Source organism: Myotis myotis, unplaced genomic scaffold (assembly GCF_014108235.1).
Source record: "Myotis myotis isolate mMyoMyo1 unplaced genomic scaffold, mMyoMyo1.p scaffold_m19_p_11, whole genome shotgun sequence".
Taxonomy (NCBI): Eukaryota; Metazoa; Chordata; class Mammalia; order Chiroptera; family Vespertilionidae; genus Myotis; species Myotis myotis.
In genome coordinates, this window is record NW_023416315.1 from 46,053,967 (window position 1) to 46,077,373 (window position 23,407).

A 23,407-nucleotide genomic window follows, 5' to 3' on the forward strand; every position below is an offset into this window, starting at 1 on the left:
CATGTGGAATGTGCCTGGCTGGTCCTCTGTCTCTCTCTTCTCCTGGGCAGCCCTGTGGCTATGCCAGTCATCATTGCCCACCCAGGAGCCTTCCTTCTTGTTGGACAACAGGATTTTACCACTGAAGGACATGCTTCCCACAGCTTTACCAGACAAAGATGGATGAAACTCAGCTGTCAAAATTTTGCAGGCTGCAAGTACCTTTCAGATCACTGGGCTTTATAAAATAAAGTGTGAAAGGAGTATTTGGACACTTTTATTTACTTTATAATACTATAAAACTAGAGATATGGGTTATTCAAATGCTCTGAATTCTGGAATCTTTGTAAGTTCTGGAAACCACTGCAAAATTTTCTTCTAAAATACTCAGTCCAATCTCTTATTTTTATAGGCGTAAAGCCAAAAGTTTTAGTACACATAGTAAATTAATAAAACGCATTTCTGACATCATTTCTCTAATATGTTTCGATAGCTGAAGTTTTTATTTTAGTTTTATTGACTTTCTTTCTTCATAGTCTCATTTCCATTATTCCTTGGAGATTTGCCTAATGCAAATTAAACTTGAACTCTGGGTAACTGATAATTGTCGAGGTGACAGTTTCCAGTAACTGTGTTCTGCTGGGAAACGAGAAATTCCTATGATTTTTTAAAATAGTTTGACCCTGTGGCTTTGGAAAAATCTTAATTGACGACAAGTATTTTATTCTTCAACAAACAAAACAAAATAAAGAGATTAGCAGAAGTCCAGTATTGTAGGATAAAGTTATAAGTCATTTGCATATTATAAGAAACAAATCAGTAATGTATTTCAAATAACAAAATTTGTTAATTAAAAGTTTTCTCTGATCAAATAAGGCAGACTTGATGTATCAGCTTTATATTATTGGAATTATAATTTCTCTATTCAGAGAAAATTTGGTTTTTGAAACAACTAAAGGCCAATTATGAAAGTTTGAGGCTAGTAAGGACTGATGTTTGTTTTTAGTTTAATTTTATTAAATACACTCTTAAATCACTATTGCTTCTATGCATATGCTTATGCTTATACAACTAAACATGAGTCAAGGGTTATGAGAATTTTTTTTTATTCTTTAGGAATTAATGCAGTACATAAGTGGTACGTGAATTAAGTATATTTTATTTTGCCTGCAAAAGTTTGTTTAACTCTATTGAGCAAGTCTAAATAACATTAAAAAAAAAGGTTAAGAATTTACCATGATATAATGAAACTGCCAAGATTACAAAATGCAAGACAGCTATGAGCCCTGTTTCGGCTCTACTCTGTTATAATTAATTGCTTTACATGTCAGATAGCATGACATATGTCTTAGATCCCTCTGCTGAGAAGTTGAGACCACTCATTTGACAATGGGCTTTTTTTCATTTAACAAATATTTATTTCCATTTATTTATAAGACACTAAAATAGATACAATAGATAAAATAGTGTAATCTTGGAACTGTTTTAACCTAATCCAATGTTTATTTAACACTACTTTCCCATATTATTTCTGTTAGAGATCTGAGCACCAGCATTATCAAAATATTTTTCAAAGCCATCTATGATTGTATATGTCTCATATATGTACCTCACAGAAGTGAACATTTGTTGAAAATCACACAAATTAGTTGAGGATCATTTAGCAAATTTTCTATATTATTTAGAAAAGTTTTTAGTTTGCATTTGTTACATGAATCTAATATTGTGATTATAAATGTACCATGCAGCATAAGTAATTTTTTTATAAAAGTTGACTTTGTCTTGATATAGAGTTGGTTTAAATTAATTTGTTTGAGACTAGATAAAATACATAGCTTGTGTGAGTACACATTAAGGATTTTGAGTTATTTTTGTGTGCCATTTTATTTAAGACCATCCAAATGCACTAATAAGAAAAGAGCTCTAAAAATATACATAATTGGGAATGTAGTTTACCTTGATTTTTAAATTGTGCATATTCCAAGGAATCGCTTTATTTTTCCTTTACCTAAAATTATAGCTAAATCTGAAGTGTAAATATAAAGAAGTGGAAAACATGAGAGCAGGGCATAGCAATCATCTCTGTGGATCTGGGTACCTGGAATTTTAGAGTTAGTTCATTATTCCACAGGGTGGCAGTAATATTATATAGAATAGGAAGAATACCATCTCAGGTCCAAGTGGAAAGTCAGTGTGCAAAAAAATCATCTTTTAAATTTCACTAATTCATCATGTACATGCACTATAACGTGTATTTCACATGTTTATGAAGTTAAAATTCTTTCATAATTACCTATTATGTATAAAACAAAGCTAAATTAGACATAGTTATGGCATCTGCAAGTGAAATAATTTTATTGATTTTTTTCATTGTCATATAAGGAATTTAAGATTTTAGGTAATTCTTAGTATACTTTTTCTGAAACAAATATATATTTTTTAAATTGTTTCTGAAAATTCTAAGAATCTGAAATCATTAAATATATACATGCATCTGATTGGTGTATATGTATGTATATGTGTGTGTATATATATCCATCAAGAGAAAAATAAGAATCTTAGATATAGTAGAAAGATTTTATAAATATTATAATGGTAAGGTAGTTGCAGAAATTATAAAAAGGTTACATTTAAAATTCTTGAGATTTCATTACCCGCATGGAGTTCGGAAAATTTCAGAAAGAAAAATATCTTTTAAAATGTTGACAGTAGCCCTGATGGTGTGGGCCAGTGGATTGAGCATCATCCCATGCACCAAGAGGTTACTGGTTCAATTCCAGGTCAGGACACATGCCCAGGTTGCGGGCTAAATCCCCAGTAGGGGGCGTGCATGAGGTAGCAGATTGATGTGTCTCTCTTGTGGATGTTTCTAGCTCTCCCTCTCTTTAAAATAAATAAAAAACATATTAAAATATTTACAGTAAGTAAACTATAATTGAAAAATAAAAAATATAATGCTTTATAAAGATAACATTTTTAAAATATGTTGACAGTTAAAGCATATACATTTGTTATATGGGAAGGATTCAGTCAGTTAATGTTATATTCTAATAGCCAAGGACCTATGTGAAAAATGAACTAAGACAGATTGGGGGGTGGGGGAGTGGTGGAAATGAGTGTCCTTTAAAATTTTATGAAATTATAACTGTGACAGAAAGTATACTTCCACACCCAGCCCTGATCTTGAAACCCTTAATTTGGACTTCGGAGGGCTCCAGGGGAGTAGGAAAAACTTTAGTAGTAAAGCAAAGTTACAAGCTTTTTTTTTTTTTTAACCCTTATGTTTTTTTGGCTGATTTGGTTTTTTTTGGACTATTTGATGAAAAACATCACTCAAAATAATGACATGGTATGTCTAAGTGTAGCATCTATGTCTCTATGTTATTAGAAATGCTTACCTAGAAGGGACATATTAGTGGTATTCATTTATTTCTTTTTAATGAAAAGTGTTTCATGGAAAATTTTTTTCCTAGAACACTGTTGTGGGAACAGGAACAATGAGCGAAAGCAATGCTTTAAGTTGAAAAGTGGAGACATGCTTTCACATGTTAATTATAAAGACAATCCCTGAGTGCTTTCTGGAGCATCTGGGTTTTTTCCCTGCCCTGAATTCATGTGACAGTTGTGTAGGGGCTAGCATTTAAATCGAGTCATCAGTAGGGTGGCCAACCTATTTATCCAAAAGTATTTCCATTTAGGAGTAAGTTCAACTATATAAGCAGTAACACTCCATTGAAATATATAGGCAGCCTAAAAAGGGATCCAATTGAAGAATTTAAGAAAATGAATCTTGTATTTTGAGAGAGAAAAAAGTGTCATTAGTCACTCACTTTTGTTAACCTAGAACCAGTCATTTGTTCTTGCAACTTGAGGTGATTAAAACTCAGCTGTGTCCACCGAAGGGCTCGGTACATAACTAGCTAAGGCAAACCTGGACGACTTAAGGGTGGCTCACATAAAACTTTACAAGTGAAACAGCAACATCCCCAATGTACATTTTTGGGCAGGGGTTGTTATAATGTGGTTTCTGTGTGGCCGAGACAAGTGAGAGAACAGAGAACAGATGTGAAATCTCTTTTGAGATTTGAGCTCTGCAATCATGTAGAAAAGATGAAACAGATGAAACAATTAGAAAATGTCAATTCAAACAGTCAATCGACATGAATTAGGGAAAAGCTCTTAACATAGTTCAAACCAGAACATGAAAATCATGGAAAAGTGATTTTCTGCATGTTTATCTTTAGAAAAAGCTAAAATGTGGAACTTAGAATATTGGTTTAGATTACTAAATTGGTAAAAATCAACCCATGTTAAATAGCCATTGTATTAAATACTTGTTAGCATCATTAAATTTGTCCTCTACACTTTTATAGTATTATTTAAATTCAATGCCTCTCAATAAATATTTAAATTACTATAATTTAACAACCATCTCAATTAAAGTTTTAAAGATTTGCATATTTTATAACATGTTAGAAACTGTCTATTTTGGATCTCTTTAAAAATCATAGGAGCTTAAAATATTTATATACACCAACCATCTTTTATAGAAAATAAGTAATATAACTAGTATAATCATACCTATGCATTCTAAATATTTCCATAGCGTGAAAGTAGTAAAAACATTGCTACATTTAATTGCCTTAAGCAACTAAAAGTATAATGATGTCCTTTATGTATACACTAGAGGCCCAGTGCACGACATTTGTGCACTCAGTGTGTGTGTAGGGGGTGTCCCTCAGCCCACCTGTGCCCATTTGCATTCTGGGGGCCCTCGGAGGATGTCCATGGGGAGCGGGCCTAACCCGGCAGTCAGACATCCTTAGCTCTGCCACGGAGGCGGGAGAGGCTCCCACCACCGCCGCTGCACTCGCCAGCCATGAGCCCAGCTTCTGGCTGAGCAGCGCTCCCCCTGTGGGAGTGCACTGACCACTAGGGGGCAGCTCCTGCATTGAGTGTCTGCCCCCCGGTGGTCTGCGCGCATCATAGCGACCGGCCGTTCTACTGTTCGTTAGATTTGCTTATCACCCTTTTATTACATAGGATTTTTATCACTACATGCCTATAAAGTATGGGGAAATTTCTATTGTGTACTGAGTAGATATATGAATAATATGTTTTAACCAGGTAAGACAGGTGAATTTAGATTGGACCTGAAAGATGCTGTTTCTACTAATAAAACCTTAGTTATGATCTTGCCATCGGATCAGGATATGGTGCAGGGCACTTTTAAATGTCATAACTGAAATCTGTGGTGATATTTTTTTCTGTCTGGTGCCTTCCATAATGCTTTTCTGGTCTCAATTTTTCTTGTCCCATTAATCAACTATGAAAAACATGCTTTTATTTTTATTTTTTTTACTTTAGCTATATTGTTGTGCAGTTTAACTAAAGGGTATGCAGCCTAACAGATACCTAAATTTTTATTCACCAGGTACGTGTATTCACATTTTCTGTTGGTCAACATAATTATGACAGAGGACCTATTCAGTGGATGGCCTGTGAAAATAAAGGTAACATCCATTTTCATGACCATGTTTTATTAGAAAACAATAATTTGGTAGTTGTAGTTCTACATATTATTATTTAAAATAATCTAAAGTTGTAGCTAATTTTATAGGACTCAAGGCTAGAATAAGATGCTGACAATGTTTTCTGTGGAAAAACAACACAACAGACTTTTTGTTACATTATATAAAAATTCAGACACGTGATATTGTACATTCATAAAAGGATATATTAAATGATACTTAATGATGCTTATCAAATATAACCTTAATGTGAAAAACTAACAATGAAAGAATACCTAAATTACATAAAATTTGGATATAAGAAAGTGTGACATATGTACATTTTTGTCTGGTTAAATTATTGTTGTTTTAAAGATGTGTTTTTACACATTTCTAAATAATTCATATTTTGTGTAGTATGTCCATATTTCCTTTGTACTCAGAAAAAATATAAGATGTTATTTGAAAGATAAACAGTGATCACATAGGAATAGAAAGAACCTAAATGTATTCTTAAAGTTATATTTAGGTACATATTTTATATAAATATGACTATCAGATACTCATGATCATTCATTGTCAGTAATTTCCCCCATAGAAAACATTTTTAATGTTATCAGGTTTACTACTGTTTTGTAGAAAAATAAGTTATTTTGTACAATGTAAGATAATGTAGCAACATTTCTAATAAACTATGTATCTGTAATGAATATACAATAATCAATAATTTTCAAATTTATTGGTGGTGGTAATTTATTGTTTGCACAATTAAGGTGAAAAAATGTTTTTCTTACGAAGCCATAAATAATTGCATGAACACTTCTATAATATATTTTCATAAATATGTATACATATGTTTCAGGTTATTATTATGAAATTCCTTCCATTGGGGCAATAAGAATCAATACTCAGGTACAGTTTTGCAAACCTTTATTAAATTATTGTTTTCAAAGTATAAGGTATTTTCTGAATTATATGTGCTCAATATGCAGAAAATAGGTGAAAATGAAAATATTTTACCTAATAAGTTTATGTTTATGCATAATATTACATTTGTAACAAAATGATGAGTATTATGGTAATGTATTGTTGTTTTTTATTCCTCACCCAAGGATATGTTTTTATTGATTTTAGAGACAGAGGAAGGGAGAGGTAGAGAGAGAGAGAGAACATATATTGCTTGCCTCCTGACCAGAGATAGAACCTGAAACCTGGGTATATGCCTTGACTGGGAATCAAATTCATGACCCTTTGAGGCACTGTGATGCGGCTCCAACCAACTGAGCTACACCAGCCAGGGCAGCAGTGTATTACTTTTTATTCCATTAAGGTTCCAAGGGTTCTAAAACTCAAACATAAAATATATAAGTATATTGTTCTTCTCAGATGTGAAAAACATCGTACAAAACAAATACAATCCAAGTTACTAATAGTCTCATCTCATGTAATTTGAACTTGATTCTCTTGCAAATAATTTAAATGAGGGTTTTTTTCCAGTTGTCGGTATCACATAGAAAATGAAGCTGTAATTATTCTGGACAAATTATATAAGTTCTTACTAAGAATTTACATCCCCAAATAACCCTTGTAGATATATTTACCTGTTTAAAATAAACTTACATCAAGGAGATGGCTTTTCTACAACCATTTAAGGGGGAGAGATCAACCAAAGGACTTATATGCATATAAGCCTAACCAATGAGAAAACAGGGAAGTGAGGGCATGAGTGGGGGTTTTTGGGGGGGGGGGCAATTGGGTGATAAGGACACATATGTAATACCTTAATAAATAAAAATAAATAAATAAATAAAATACATAGAAAAAGAAAAACATGCCTGGTCAGTAACTTTATACATTGAAACAATTAAGTTAATTTAATTGTTTTATTTTTAAGTATTCATAAATTACTGTTTGAGGCTATAGCTCAATTTTGAATATAACTGAGGATCTGTAAAATAGACTAAGTCAAATTTAGCTTAAATAATGTGAAATTTGTGGAAATGAATTCTGAATACATTGAATGTTGAAATGAAACAGCAGCTACATTTGAGTCTGATGTCTAGATTTGGCACAGTATTTCATTTATTATTTTATATGTTTAAATGTAGTTTTGAATTTCAGCCAAACAATCTATGATATGAAAGCAAATACGTGGCTGCTTTATTATTTCAAATTTGTGCAGTTCCATCCAGTAAATCACAGAGCCTAAAATAGTTTAGATTAACATAAAACAATTCACAAGGAACATATTTCACTTATCATTGGCTTTGCCACAGAAAGATAATGTTTTGATTGTTACTAGGAAAAACTAGGGTAGATATATTTTATAAATAATGTAAGTCAAATAATGTTGATTCAGAGTATGTAGTTATACCATTTAAGGAGTGCCCAAAGTAGGAATTGAATGATTACATGTTTACTGTCTTAATAATTTTGACTCCATATTCATTTTTAACTCTAGATAATTTTTCTTCTGTGAGATGGGTTTTTTTAACACAGCATTTTTAATTTTCAACTATTTTACTTTTTTTTAATAAATAGGAATATTTGGATGTTCTGGGAAGACCAATGGTTTTAGCAGGAGACAAAGCTAAGCAAGTCCAATGGACAAATGTGTACCTGGATGCACTGGTAAGAGGTTGGCTATTCAACCAAAAACTGTCATAACAAAAGCACACAGCTGACTTCTTTGTAGATGACATTTCTCTTTTCCATTTTGCTAAACCTTTTAAAAAACCCTATCACAACTTTTTTAAACTAGAATTTAGATAATCTAAATACGAAGCTATACTTGCATACTAGAGAACCACAGACATAAAGTGTTATCTCTTTTTCAGTTGATCCATTAAGAATGTAAAGTTTCCAACCATGAATTCGTGGACATTTCCATAACTTTTTCAATAGCTATGTGAAAAATGCGGAAAGTCTTGTGAATTAGTACCTGTTACTGCAGGTTTTGAACAAGAATTTTGAAGTATTTAAAAAGTAGACCTCCACTAGCAGAAGCATTTGTAGCTTCGTTAAATCAAGCCAGATCCCCCAAAAAACTCAGAAGTACATGCAGTTAGGCAAGAAATCTTACCTTATTCTGAATTCAGTACAAACCTAATCACCTCTTCATATAGAAACTCTTGCTTTAGGTTGTTTTATAAACAACCCCAGATGTTTATAAAAATAGACCCTTGAGGTGACCAAATCTGGTATGAAATAAGAAAAGCATGTTCACTTGTCCGTTACACAATTACAACTTTAGTACAGGTATTCAATTATATTTTACGGTAGAAGCTCTCAGCTGTGGGTGATTTTCCCCTTCGCAGGTCATTTGGAAATACCTACATAGATATTTCTAGCACGATGACTGAGGTGCAGACGCCCTGCAGGCACGCTGCTAAACACCCTACTATGGACGAGAGAACTCCCACCCTCCCACCACACACACGCAACAAACAATCATCCAGCTCAAAATGTTAATAGGGCTGAATCTGAGGGGGGAAAAAATGTTAATGTAAATTTTTCTTTCCTGATATGAAAGTTATAGACAGTAATTATCATACTTAAGAAATATTCATATGCTTAATCTTAATAAGACTTTATTAATGATTTTACTAATGTACATATTAGAGAGAATCAAAGTACTAAGCTCTGAAAAGTACATAGTGATTCAATAACCCTTTTTCCTACTTGAAATTTAATTATATGCTGATTCAACTGTTCTAAATACAACGATGAACCCAAGGGGCAAAATGCAACCCACTTAAATTACTTATCATTTGGTTCTTGTAAAATAAACATGTACAGGAAGTTAGAGGGAACATAGGCACTATTAGCAGCAGCCTTGCATGCGAAGGCCGATAAAGTGAAGCTTGCTACCTCAGGCCCTAGTTAAAATTACTGTCCAGTGTTCCTTCTTGACATCACATATTTATTTAAGGTCACATGGTCATCTAAAGCTATGGCCAAATTTCATCCTTTCCCAAATCCATCATAGTACAGAGTATGATAGGAGGAGTCAATAATTATGCCCTGTAGTAATTCCTATGACCAGAAGTTCATTCACCAACATTTGTGCACTGTTGGTAAGGTTCTTACTGATAGCACAAAAGACATTAGGAAGAAATGTTGGTTCTAAATATGCTGTTCTATAAGCTGAAACTAAATGTCAAAAAAGAACACATATTCTTTTTGCTCACTTGAAAATGAAAAGTGACCCATCTTATATTTCTAACTATTTGTTTATAGTCTCTGCACAAAGCAGATTCAAAACAAATGCTGGTCAAAATAACTGTTATACCAAGAAGTAAAAGGGAAAGTACTCCAAGACTGTAATAAGTATAATGAGCAAATGAAAAGGTATCTGGAAATTCAGAAGAAATAAGCCATATATTTTGAGATAAAGTAGGGTGAGGTTAAAAATATGGTGGCATTTTTTTTCTGATTTTCCACTTCAGGTTAGGTTTTTATTATTGGTGATGAGCAGTGAACCAGGATGAAAGTTGCAAAGTGCTGGGTATATGAAGGAATGATACATAAGTCACTTCAGGAGATAATGAGAGAAAGGAAGGACAAGACTGGAGCAGTATTATAGAGGGTTCACTTTATTTGGGAGGTAAAATGAGGTTCTGCACATAAAAAGAGAGAGGGGGGGAAAGAGCTGGGTTCTAGAAAATAAACACCAAATAAATTCCAGGAGAGTAGAAATCTTGCTTTGTTCCTCTTTTCTAATTCTCTAGAAATGAGTACAGTTGTTGTGTGTTTTTTTTGTTGTTGTTGTTTTCTGTCTGCTGTATAAATAAGGGAGAAAATGATTGTTGGCCACCAATGAGTTTATCCATGAATTTATTTAATATATTAGTCTTGTATCTTATTTTAGAACATGTTACAGTATTTATATGCTAATTAGAGTATTCTATACAAATGCAAAAGTGATCCAAGAAAGAGATTATATCCATATATACCTTATCTTATTCTATACTAGCATGTATGTACATTATAAGTCAAATGGAAAGTTTGCCAAAAGGAATCTTCAATTAATTATTTTTGGGGACTAGTTTTATAAATTACCTGTAATTTTGACTTTTTTGAAATGAAATATTTTCATTGTGAATATTAATTTGCACATTAATTAAGGATGCTTTCATTGTCAAATGGTCTTGTTTAGGACTAATTAGAGAGCTAACGTATAAATCATCATGCACCCAACTATGTGTAGATGTTTCCTTTATTTGTCCCCCAAATTTAGTATCTTGTTCTACTGAAAGCCTCTCTATGATTGTCCTTCCTCACTTTATTTGGTTTCCATTATTTTTGTGCTTCCCACATGCACATTTTTAAACCCTAGTCTAGGACATTTCTCCATGAGACCATGCTGTTTCTGGAATGAGAACAGGGGTCCTGAGATTTGGATTTAGGGTTATTATTCACAGGAAGATTCACTAATATTTTTCACCAATATCATTCACTACTTTCTCAGCTTAGCTGAGAAATTTTTGACAATTTTAAAATTATTTTAAAAATGACTGTTAAAAATGGTTTTTGACATGAAATAGTGGTAAATATATAGGTTGCCTATATTTCTTTATTAGTCAGATGGCACTAATAAAGAAAAGGGAACCTCTGACTTGAAAATCAGTTCATTTGGACTAATCCATGGTCTCATCTATATATATAAAAGCCTAAGCAACTGTTTGACCGGTAGCTATGATGCACATTGACCACCAGGGGGCAGACACTCAATGCACCGGTATGGAAACATGGAACAGACTGATGAATCTCAAGGAAGGGTAGAAGAGATTAACCAAAGATCTTATATGCATACTAGAGGCCTGGTGCATGGATTTGTGCACCAGTGGGGTCCCTCGGCCTGGCCTGTGGGGATTGGGCCTAAACCAGCCCGGTGCATCCGTGGAGTCCCTCAGCCTGGCCTGTAGGAATCAGGCTGAAACCGGCAGTCTGACATCCCCCAAGGGGTCCCGGATTGCCAGAGGACACAGGCTAGGCTGAGGGACCCCACTGGTGCATGAATCCATGCACCGGGCCTCTAGTTTAATCTATGATATCATCTACATTCTGATTTATTATTGTTACACTAAACTGCTTCATGACTAGTCTTTCATATTTTTTTAATTGTTTCATTGCTTAAAGTTTTTGTCTACATCATTTTACTTTGTGAAAACTACTCTTTATTTTGGAGGATATTACTTCTTTTGAACAGCATAGTATTTACCAAGAATATCCCAGAAATACAGTTATCTGTAACATGTTTCTTTGGTTCATAATGTTATTCTGCAACACATTTGTGATTTAGCATGTAAGCCTTGGGCTAGGGCATGAAAAAGAAAATCAAGAATGAAGCTACAACAAAGGAAGGTGAATAAATCATTTGAAGCACATAATATTTTAATATCACTCTGCTCATGGAGGCCTCTGATGTTAGGTGAACTATCACTGTAAAGAAAAGAGTACAACAGGATAACTGAAATGTTTGGTGTCAGTTGATTTTTTTGTATTTTAAGTTATTTGCAGTGCTCTTATAGAGTAATATTTTAGGTGTTGCATGCTTCAATGGCTGCCTAATAGATCTTGATTATTTCTAAGACATTTTTATTGATTTTTTTGTAAAATAATCTTTCAAAATCTATTACTAGTTTTTTTGTGGCTCTTTACATGGTATAAATTGCAATGCCAGATATCAAAGACTAATGCAATAGAACAGAGTTTAAGTTTTAATTTTAATTTGCCTTTTCTCTCTGATTCTATTTTTAGGAACTGGGACTTGTCATTACTGGAACTCTTCCGGTCTTCAATATAACTGGCCAAGTTGAAAATAAGACAAATCTAAAGGTTAAAAGTTAATTGATAAAATTAATAATAATAACTGATAAACTATGACGTTGAAGCTCAATGTGGATAAGATATTTCTATAAGGAAGTACATACAATGTAACTGACTGTGAGGCTGGAAGTAAAAGGCAACAGCTGCTTCTGTGATAACCACCTAGGAAAAAGGAAATGCAGGTCAAGTCCTCTGTTTCCCCACAGACAGGATTCAGCCTAACCCTATTTAACTATGACCTGATGAGAACACAAGTTCAGACTCTGGGAGTAATTATGTAATGAATGGGCAATACTGTTATGTGCACATTTTTAAAATGCATCTAAGATATTCACGGAGTTCAGAATGAACATCCAAACAAAACCATTTTGTCTCAGGTGTACATAGGTATATTTAATGAGTTGTTCCTCCTCCAACTCCCATTCAAACCATTGTTTCTTTAATCATCATGCCACTCAAGAATCTGATTTAAATAATTTATGTTTTCTATGTTAAGGTTCAGGAAAAATACTTGAGTTTCACAATTTTTTTTTTTTATTTCTATAGCACTGGTATATTGTCACTGCAATAAAATGCTACCCACTTAAAATTTGGAAAGTTCTGAAAAATATCTTGTGCTTGTTAATTTCCATTTCTTATTTTTTAAATACTTTTGATTTAAAAATAAGGTTACATGCTTATTTCTTAGCTTATAGCAAAAGGAATTTAAGAATGTCAGAGAATACTAAATAGTCATTTTGTAGTTTGGTTGTCATTCTTGATTTGAGGGCCATTTATTTCCAGTTTATGGTATAATGAAGCCTATAGCACTTAAGCATTACTTGTTTAGTTATTATAAATTTCAGTTGAGCTCCTTATTTTAATAATGTAGCCATAGAAAACATTGCTTATTCCTCTTTGGAGGCCATTACCACTCTTAAATGTCTGTGGGTCATAATATCATAACTCATAAAGTAGTCATTCTCTCTCCTCATATGGACTGTACCAGGGACTGCTTTAATTTGGGATTTTACTTGAACTAGGAAAACAGCATAGTTGTTGACATAACTTTCTCATTCTCTGTGCATCTACACAAAGTTTAAAGAATTCTTATAATAATTATAGACTGGATTTTACAATTTTCTTGGTAACATCTAAATTTAACTTATAATTTATATAATTTTTTTAAAACAAAAATTCCTGATTTTAAATGTTAACTCCATTTTCAATTTATGTCCCATAGAATATTAAGATAACAGTTTGCCAAACAGCCTCCTTGACTTGCAACTAAAACTATGATGCCCATTCTTTGGTATTTCTGGGAAATTAGCAGCAAGCAGAAATTAGTGTTTTTAGGATTTCTGCAACTTTATTACTAATAAGATCACATACTTTTTAGGATAGTAGAATAGATACTATCAACAGCAAAAATCAATAGTTTTCTCATTGCCTATTACCAAACATCTAACTGTAAGCTAGACATTTTGGTGCTTTTTAAAAATTTTTAATTTTTATTGTTGAAAGTATTACAGATGGCCCCCATTTTTCGCCCATTGACCCCCTCTCCCCCCACTCCTGCCACCCCTTCCCCAGGCCTTCACCGCACTATTGTCTACACCACAAAGTCAGTATACACTCACATGCATACACGCTCACAGAGCTGCAGCTGCTGACTATACAGTAGCAATAAAGTTGAATATTAGGGGTAAAATAAGTACAAGAAGTATCAAATAAAATTTTTCATAACATAAATTTTCAAGATTTTATTTTTTAAGTTAAATAGTAAGTAATAAAATTGTGGGAAAACAAAGCTGAAAATCATTGTACATTGATACAAAAATGCCATACATATATGCCATATTACTTTATATATCTAGATATAATGTAAATTTGAGCTATAGTATGGCATACAAACAATGCCAAGCAAAGGGATGAATAATATTGTGTAGAAATATATAAAGTTTTGGTATAAAACCCACTACCTTTTTGCTATCTTATAGAACCAGCTGATTCTTGGTGTGATGGGAGTTGATGTGTCTTTGGAAGATATTAAAAGACTAACACCACGCTTTACAGTAAGATGCAATTTACCATTTTGGTATCTTTTCTGTCTTAAAACTCTGTGTTAATTTAACTTGTCCATAAAGCATTAAACAACTTTAAAAATTATGTGCAGTTATATTAATGAAGGAACTAAATGTTAAAAGGATCCTTAAAATAAAAAAATAAAGATATCATGTTATCTTTCTTCATGCTTTAAAATGTGTATTTAAGATTTATTTTAAAAGGAGAATGAGGATTTCTGCCTGTGGCTTAGGAATCTCTATCTAATTTTTTTTTTTTTTTACTTTTATTGTTGTTTGTTTGCAGCTGTGCCCTAATGGCTATTATTTTGCAATTGATCCTAATGGTTACGTTTTATTACATCCAAATCTTCAGCCAAAGGTATGTATATAATTTGTTTACAATGATTAGTGTCCTGTAAAATTAATGGTTAATGTTCTTAATAGGTATGTTATTTTAGAATTCACTGTATAGCACTAAATAGAAACATTATATTTGTAATGTTAATAGATGACAAGATCACAATTTATAATATATCAAAATGTGAAAGCACTGCTTATTTTCTCTTATCAATTTAGCTTTCCAATATTTAGCTAATCAATATTCTTATCTTAAAGACAGCCATTATCACCACCCATGCCTGAGTTCCACACGTCCCACTTGAGACTTTGTTTAAGGTCGTAAGATAGTGAAGGAGATTGCCGACTCCCACCCCCAACCCGACCCCGTCCACCCATATGGATCTGATAAATATATGTTCCTCAATGCATAGGCCACGTTTTCTATTGCCCTTTTCTCCTGGTAATTGTCTCTCTCTCCCCTTCATCTCCAAGAGTGTGGGGTGTTTTTTTTTTTTCTACTTTTGAATAGACTTATAAAAATATGTATGCAATTCAATAAGTAAAATTCCATGGGATGGACTTCAGAAATGGGAAGTGTTTATTAATCCGTGAGTTATTGGGAAGCGATAAAATTGCATAAACCTTTTTATCCTAATCTTTATGCCTTTTTTCTAAGGTATAAGTTATATTCTTTTTAAAAATATATATTTTTATTGATTTCAGAGAAGAAGGGAGAGGGAGAGAGAGAGAGAGAAACATCATTGATGAGAGAGAATCATTACTCGGCTGCCTCCTGCACGCCCCCTCCTGGGGTTCAAGCCTGCAACCTGGTCATGTGCCCTGAACAGAAATTGAATGGCAACCTTTCTGCATGGGATGATGCCCAACTGAGCCACAGTGGCCAGGGCCAGCTTTTTGTATTTTTATATAGGAAATTATTAAAAGCAAGTATGCAACAGAATCACATTTAGAAAAATATTATTTTAGAAACCATTACAAATAAATATAGTTAAACAATCAATGTATTTTTTTCTTAAATTCATGGTTTTGAATTCTTATCATTAAAAGTTAAACATAATTTCTATTTTGTGGGTGATGTATACTATACAGATTGATACAAGAAACTCATAAGTTGATAATACAGTATATGACAAATGTTTCAGAAACTGACGAAGGACCAATATGGTAATTTCAGCAGATAGGCTAACAAAAGTAATCCTAATTTTTTATTAGCAATTCACCAATAGAAAAAAAAAAGGAAAATAATATTATGTCTATAGTACCCTAAATTATTTAACAAGGTCAAGTCTAATTTTATGTTTCCTGTTTTATTTGAAAATTCATTTTAATTGTTTTCCATTTTGTTTTATTGAAATAATCAGATTAAGTATACATATTAGGTAATTCCTTTTGACCTGTCCCAAGAAGTATTTATTGTAAAGGAAATGTATATTCTCTATGTCATAGAAGTCAAGATTTAAAATAAATATATAGTGTTTTGATTGAATTATCCATTAGTGCCACAGATATATTTGGTATTACTTCAGAAAACAAAGGCACAAGTTTTAAGGGTTAAAACTTTTTAATAGTCTATAGTATTTATATTTTAACACATTTGAATTACGTAAATTCTATACATTCTTTTTTTTTCTTAATCAGCATGAAAGTTGTCTGAGACAAATCATCTTTCTCACTTACAACTTCCCCACTTTTTTCCAAGGGAAAAAAAGAGAATATTAACAGTCATTTCTCTTAACAAACAAACAAACAAAAACACAGTTTTTTACTTACCATATTTTTAAACTTTTATTTTGTTTACTGACTCTTCATGAACTCTATAATACCTGTTTTTTATCAAGCAAATACACGACCACAATTGATTATAGAATAAAACCCTTATCTATGTTGAGTTGTAGCATGATGAATTACCATCTTTCTGTTGCTTTAGCCTATTGGTGTGGGTATACCAACAATTAATTTAAGAAAAAGGAGACCCAATGTTCAGGTAACTGAATGAAATTAGCAGTGCCTTCAAATTTGCTAAATCAGAGTTGAAATTAAGCTTCTCTTTCTAAAAGCTTATGATTAATGCTGCCTTTCCTGACATCAAGCTTCCAGAGCATGAGATGGAGATGAGCATCGTTTCTCAATAAGTTGGAGCAAAATGTTATTAATGATGGCAGAGGGTATGCATTGGCTAACTAAAAATTGCTAGCAAATTATGTAGTAATAATGTTAACAATCAGCATAATAATCAGATGGCTTCTAAAGATAAATTTATTAAACATTGTGAAATTGGTATCAAATCCATGTAATCTTAACAATTTGTGAAATTCATTTCTAAGTGGAAATAAAAATACAATTCTGATGTGATATTTTCTATAAGCCATAGAATTTAAGCCAACGTTTCTTTTTTTACTTTCTAAAAGTGTATGCTTAGTTAGAGGTTAGAGAAAATTCCCTTCAGCTAATTAAAGATGTCTAAAATTACAAATAAACATTATGAATTGTTTGTTATTGCTTGGCAAACTCAAAATTTTTCTCTATTGTCAACAAAATTTAAACTTTATTATATGTATGCATATTTCTTTAAGCACCTTAAAAATAACAAATGTAAAAGAATACTTCCTGTAATTTAGTACAGTTTAGTAAAAAAAAAAATTTTTCAATGTTAAAGAAAGTTCAATATTATTTAAGGCTTTAAATGTAAGCTTACAGTTTCTTAAAAAAAGAAAGTTGGTGACATAATACAAATGGTCTCTACTTATAATGATTCGACTTAGGATTTTTTTGACTTCACAAAGGTGTGAAAGCAATATGCATTCAGTAGAAATCGTATTATGAATTTTGATCTATTCCTGGGCTAGCAGGATATGGTAGGATCCTCTCCCATGATGCTGAACAATGTTAAGAGTTCTGAGCACGTCTAAAGTAGCCTATCTGAAGGTATGATGCTCCATAGGTTAGAAGTGTTAAATGCATTTTCAACTTATAATCTTTTCCATTTATGATGGGTTTATTGGGACATAAGCTCATTATAACTCAAGGAGCATCTATAATGGAGAAGGAGTGTGGTATTAAGAAACCTTTGAGCTATAAAAGTAGGACTTACAGCCAACACTGTAAACTTGAGTAATTGAGCAGAGGCTTAAACTAATAATTATTTTCTACCCCACACAGTATATCTGCCGAGGAGATTAAAATATATATATATATATTTCAGGCTCCATTTCCTGAAAATTTCATTTAACCTGGCAGGGGACGAAATCCAGGCTTCTGAATAGTTTTTTAAACTAACCCAGGTTGTTCTAAAGTGCAGAGTCTCTAGATGAATGGCTTCAGGAAATTCCCTTCTAGCTCTCGAAATCCATGACAATTTGAATTTCATTTGTTGCATCAGTCTTTATATCTTTTATGATTCCTTTGGAGATTAAAATTATACTTATGTCTTGATAAATTATTTTATGTTCCTCTTCTTGCATGTTTCTGTGTATTATCTTAGCAGTCGTGTACATCTTAGTGAATTATTATTCTTGCAGTACTTTCAGATTGCATGTAATATTATGATATAATTTTTAAAACAAACAACCTTAAAAGTGGTTTGTTTTATGTTTGTTTTCCTTTAAGGAAACCCCAAATGGCAAACTAGCAACCACACAAGACTTCTGAATTTTGGAAATATTTTTTGAACTACGTATGTAGTATTTTTAATAATACTTAACTACTAATTATTTCAATTTAAAATTTGTTAATATTGCATTTTATTTTAGTTCCACAAATTATGTGGTTATTCTGTCAGTTGATATTCAGATTTTACAAATGAGAAATGTAAAATGTTAGATATTTAAAACTTAAAAGTATTGGGAGTAGAGGAACTTGATTCTAATTCTCAAGACTCTCTTGTTGCTTTCTTATTAGAAGATTTTACTTTTGCATTTTTTTTATAACTGTGCCTATGATGGGTCTTTCAAAAAATTGCCTACGATGGGTCTTTCAAAAAATGGTCAGCCAGATTGCCATTTAAAAAGTACAAGTTATTTATTGACATTTTTCTTTTATTATTTCATTTTCTTCTCTGTGTCTTTATATGTTGGATTGGGACATCATCTTCATATTGCCAATTCTTCCTGATAATGCCTCCTCCATGCATGCTGTTTGGGTCTGGTCATGCTATGCATTATCCATTGCATGTAAGATAATATTCTTATTTATGTTTTGATTATTTTGACTTTGTTTTGCAGTGACTTTATTAAAATTTTAATGCTGGTATAATGGTGTTTGTGTGGAGATAATTTATTTCATGAGACTTTTAAATAAGGAATTCTTAATATTTTCAACTATAGAGTATCCTTTTGTTAGAGACTTTCTCAGTTTTGTTTCTTTAAAGAAAGGATTAGAATTATTTTCAACATTGATTTTTATTTTCTTCTTATGAAATATGTGACATTTCAAATCAATATTTGCTTCTGAGCGAATAAGATGCTATCCAAACAATGGTCAGTATTGAACAATTTGATACTTATTTTCAGTTATCTAGAATCTTCTGATTCTACATATTGAGTTCATAAGCAGTGAATATTTTTTCAATAAAATTGACAGACACAGTTGAGATTATTTTTGTAAATTTGCCTTTTAAAAAATCCTCATTCATCAAAACCCATGGGAATCATAATCTTGCATTGTTTAAATGGAGTTACTCTTCAAAAGAAGGCCTTTTGTTATAATTATAAATTAATACCTGCCATGTGCACTTATTTGTCATCATTTGTGATAAATAAGATATGGTTAATTTCAGTACATTTTAATAATTGGTGCTGTCTTTGGTAGTCAGTCCTCCTAAAACATTCTTTAAAATAGTGATGATCTGAATATATTTTGGAAGAGCCTGTGAGGCTGAAATTATTCAAAATCTATTTACCTTGCAATAATACAGCGTAGTTTGTATTTATTACTCCTGTTTACTTAATTATTATAATATAGCAGTATTTATTTTATGAAACATTAAACACCTGGTTTCTAAAATTTTGTAACTATAGAATTATAGGTACCTATTATAATTTCATTGTTCTAGTGAACTTTGAAATTCTACTATGGCATGTTGCGTTACTTGGCATGTGTTATAAGATAATCAGTATATTTTTGTTTATCAAATAGTTCAGTAAGTTTTCATTTTGTAATTAACAACTTTTTTAAAAATGTCATATGAGGTGAATTAGCCATGCTAACTTTTATTTTGATATATTTATATAAATAAGTAAAAAAATATTCCTTATTCCACAATGAATTTTATTTATTGTTGGACACCAGCAAGAAGCAGCGGTAGGAGATGTTAAAGCAGGGAACAGTATTTAATGAATCCAGGGGTCATTATTCTAGTTAGACTTCCATTACAATACCTAATCTTTATTAAGTTTTTTTATGCCTTAGCCACAAATTTTTCGTTAAATAAACTATATGTAAGGTTCTGAGATTCGAATACATGAAAGAAATTTGCATATTTATGCATTGTAAGAAGAAAGAATACATTTAGTAGAGCTTGTTCTGCTTAGCAAATTCATAGTTTTAAAGTATTTTTCTTCATTTAATCTCTTATTACTTTACAGATACAAATAAGGAAGGATATTATTTATATATTCCCTTTGTTATATTGCTTAATATGTTATTAACTTGGCTATATTTTGCTCCTTTCCATCATAACCAAAGAGAAACTCCTGAGTGGATCTTCAAAGTCATTTCCCCCCAGAGCTTGTGGCTTGTGGTTCTAAATGCAGTATCTAACTCAGTGCTCAACATAAGACTATCTTCAGCTGATGATTAATTAAAATTTGCTGCACTTAAAGCTTAAATTTCTGGCCCTACTTATTATTACTTTAAAATATATATATATATATATATATATATATATATATATATGAAAGAATATATCATTATTTTTATTATATAATTTTTATTATACCTTAGGTAAGTAACCTTTACAGGTTAATTTTATATTCAAATATTAATTGAATTATTCTATATATAGCATCATTTTACAATGTCACATATGCTTAATTATTATTATTTTTTGTGTAGAACCCCAAATCTCAGGAGCCAGTAACTTTGGATTTCCTTGATGCAGAATTAGAGAATGATATTAAAGTGGAGGTGAGTGTAATCAGGAGGCCTGAACAAGACCCTCCGCTCAAATGCTGGAGTCACCCACTCCACAAGTATCTACTGAGCAGCTTTAGCAGGTTGGGTGCTCTCTTAGGTACTGTATACACAAATTTGGATGTTTTTTTCTCTTGAAAAAATCCTAGGTCCTGGGCTCACTTATCCAAAAGGTCATATGAAAAGAAATAAATATTTTAAATTGGGCGTGTTTGTTTCTTTCTCATCTCACAGATAGAGATATTTTAAGTATCTCAACACAAACATGTAAGTGTCAATAAAAAAAACAAACGTGGAGTATGTTGCTATAGAGTTGAAAGAAATTTGCAGGGAATCTAACCATTCAACCATCCAATGAGCAGCATGTGTAGAGAAGCTGACATGTTTGTCTTAGTGCTTTCCTCAGAAAATGTCAATATAATTTCAAAACCAGAATTGCATGTCACTTCCTCTGAGAGGGTCTCCCATCACGATAAGGATAATCATTAATAATAATAATAATATTTATTGAGTACATGACATGTAAGTCATGGATTCTCAAGAACCTTTGAAATAGTTATTATTATTGTTATTACTATTATTATTATATCTGTTGTCCTGATGATATGCGAGGTACAACAAGGTTCCATTGCCTAGCTTGTCTCCTGTTACTCAGCTGGTAAGTAGCAGAATCAGGTTTTGAAGCTGATTGCTCTCCAGAGCAAAGATTTTTAAGATTCTTTCAGATGGGTGAACTCCCTTTCTTCTCTTATCATAATCTGTCAGATTGTGTTTTAATTTGTACTTGCTTTACACATTGTACAGCTTTATTCCTCATTTTACAATAGAATGTAATTCTTTATTTTAATTATCCTGGGCCAAGGTATGATGCTGGATGCTTTAGGTGGTTAAAGAATATTTGTTGTAAAATGTTTTGACATGATGGAGTAGGATTATGTAATAGTAAGGAGCTTGGTCTTCGGACCCTCATGCCACTGAGTAACTATAATTATTATTTCACCACTCTTAAATCTCAGTTTCCCCTTGACCACATGAAGTAATTGACCACTCCTTTATTGATTATATTTCGAGAATTACTGCCTCATTGAAAATATTCCATTAAGGATGTTCTTATTTTTAAAAAATAATGTAAACTTACTATAATGTGATAGCTTTTAAAAAAGTATTCCCAGAGAATAGCAGCAACCTACTACTTTTATTCAGTTGGTTCTGAAATTAGGTATAATATGTTAATAAACATACTTTGGTAGGTCAATTAGTAATAATTGCAATATAATATTTTTTTTTCATTTTTCCTTAGATTCGCAATAAAATGATAGATGGAGAAAGTGGAGAAAAATCCTTCAGAACTCTGGTTAAATCTCAAGATGAGGTAAGAATTAAGTCAGGCTTATTCTCATACATGTCAATAATAATTGATATTGGTAGTTAGTCTTTTTTTCTATTAAAACAATATTTATTTATAAAATAGGGTTGTCTCCAGTAAACAAATTTTTTAAGGTATTCTTCTTTCCTGGAGGGATATTTTCTTTTTTTATAATCTTTATTGAAAGTATTGCATAAGTCCTCTTTTCCCCCCATTGACCTCTTCTAGCCCACCCCACCCCTTTCAATAAGATTTTTAACTCTTGGATTTTTATAAAATAATGTTGTTTGGGGTTTCTTTATTCTTTTTCAAATTTAATTTTGTTTTTCATGTATTCTTATATTAATATGTTCTTGAAATATTTTTATCATTATAAGAAATAAAGCACAATTTAATGTGGATGTTCTTATTATTGTATTCCACATATTAACTATTTAGGATTTTAAACATTTTTTGGTTGTTGTTTCTGGCTTGATTTATCTTAGTGCACTATTTATGTACTTTATATAATATTTTCCCTGCAAATCTGAAATTAAATCAAGAGACAACACAACTACCCCCATACGTCACTGGTACAAATAATGTAATACAATGTATTGTTTATTATTATTCCATTGTCATTGAAGAATTCTTTATCTGAGGAGTGTGCGTATCTGTTATTAGTCACATGTAGAGTAAATGCATGTTCATATATTGGAGTATTTGAAAAAATGTAGAACTCAGAAGTTTTTGAGCTTAGAAATTTAATCTTTATAGCATCCTTTTAAAATGTCAGATTTCTCCTGAATTCCTCAGCAGATCTTTTCCTAAAATGTAGCTAGGATCTAAATAGGATCCTTCAATGGCATGTGGCTTTCCTTATTTTAGTATCATTCAGAGTCCCCACTATGAGAACCTAAGGGGAGGTGAAAATCAATTTCAGTCTTTGTTAAAACTTCAATTCTCTTTACTCAGACTTTAGCTGTGCTGTTTTCCCCTTCACTCCTTACAGGAAAAAATGTGTACCATTCACCAGTTTCACCAACTTTTCCATGTTGTTCTATCAACCAGATCTTTGACTTGAACATTCTTTCCTCAACTTAAAAATCACTTTTGTTTCTATTAAATCACTTTGATATTTTCCTATTTCAATTGACTATAAATTATTTTTATGACCAATATTCACCTACAGAGTTTTCCTATTACTA

General features: G+C 31.8%; 1 protein-coding gene across 7 annotated transcripts in view; it reads left to right on the forward strand.

The window, feature by feature from the left end:
• The window catches only part of CACNA2D1 (calcium voltage-gated channel auxiliary subunit alpha2delta 1), a 391,747-nt gene that overhangs the window by 320,261 nt on the left and 48,079 nt on the right, over positions 1-23,407 (forward strand). For 2 of the 7 annotated variants that reach the window (XM_036328339.1, XM_036328341.1), the window contains exons 13-20: positions 5,414-5,492; positions 6,352-6,401; positions 8,031-8,120; positions 12,252-12,329; positions 14,300-14,374; positions 14,670-14,744; positions 20,777-20,848; positions 22,155-22,226. In XM_036328339.1, coding sequence (XP_036184232.1) covers positions 5,414-5,492; positions 6,352-6,401; positions 8,031-8,120; positions 12,252-12,329; positions 14,300-14,374; positions 14,670-14,744; positions 20,777-20,848; positions 22,155-22,226 — 591 coding nt within the window. Of the gene's footprint in view, positions 1-5,413; positions 5,493-6,351; positions 6,402-8,030; positions 8,121-12,251; positions 12,330-14,299; positions 14,375-14,669; positions 14,745-16,652; positions 16,710-18,331; positions 18,415-20,776; positions 20,849-22,154; positions 22,227-23,407 lie in introns of those variants that run through there. The other 5 variants (XM_036328340.1, XM_036328342.1, XM_036328345.1 and 2 more) reach the window with 4 other exon arrangements.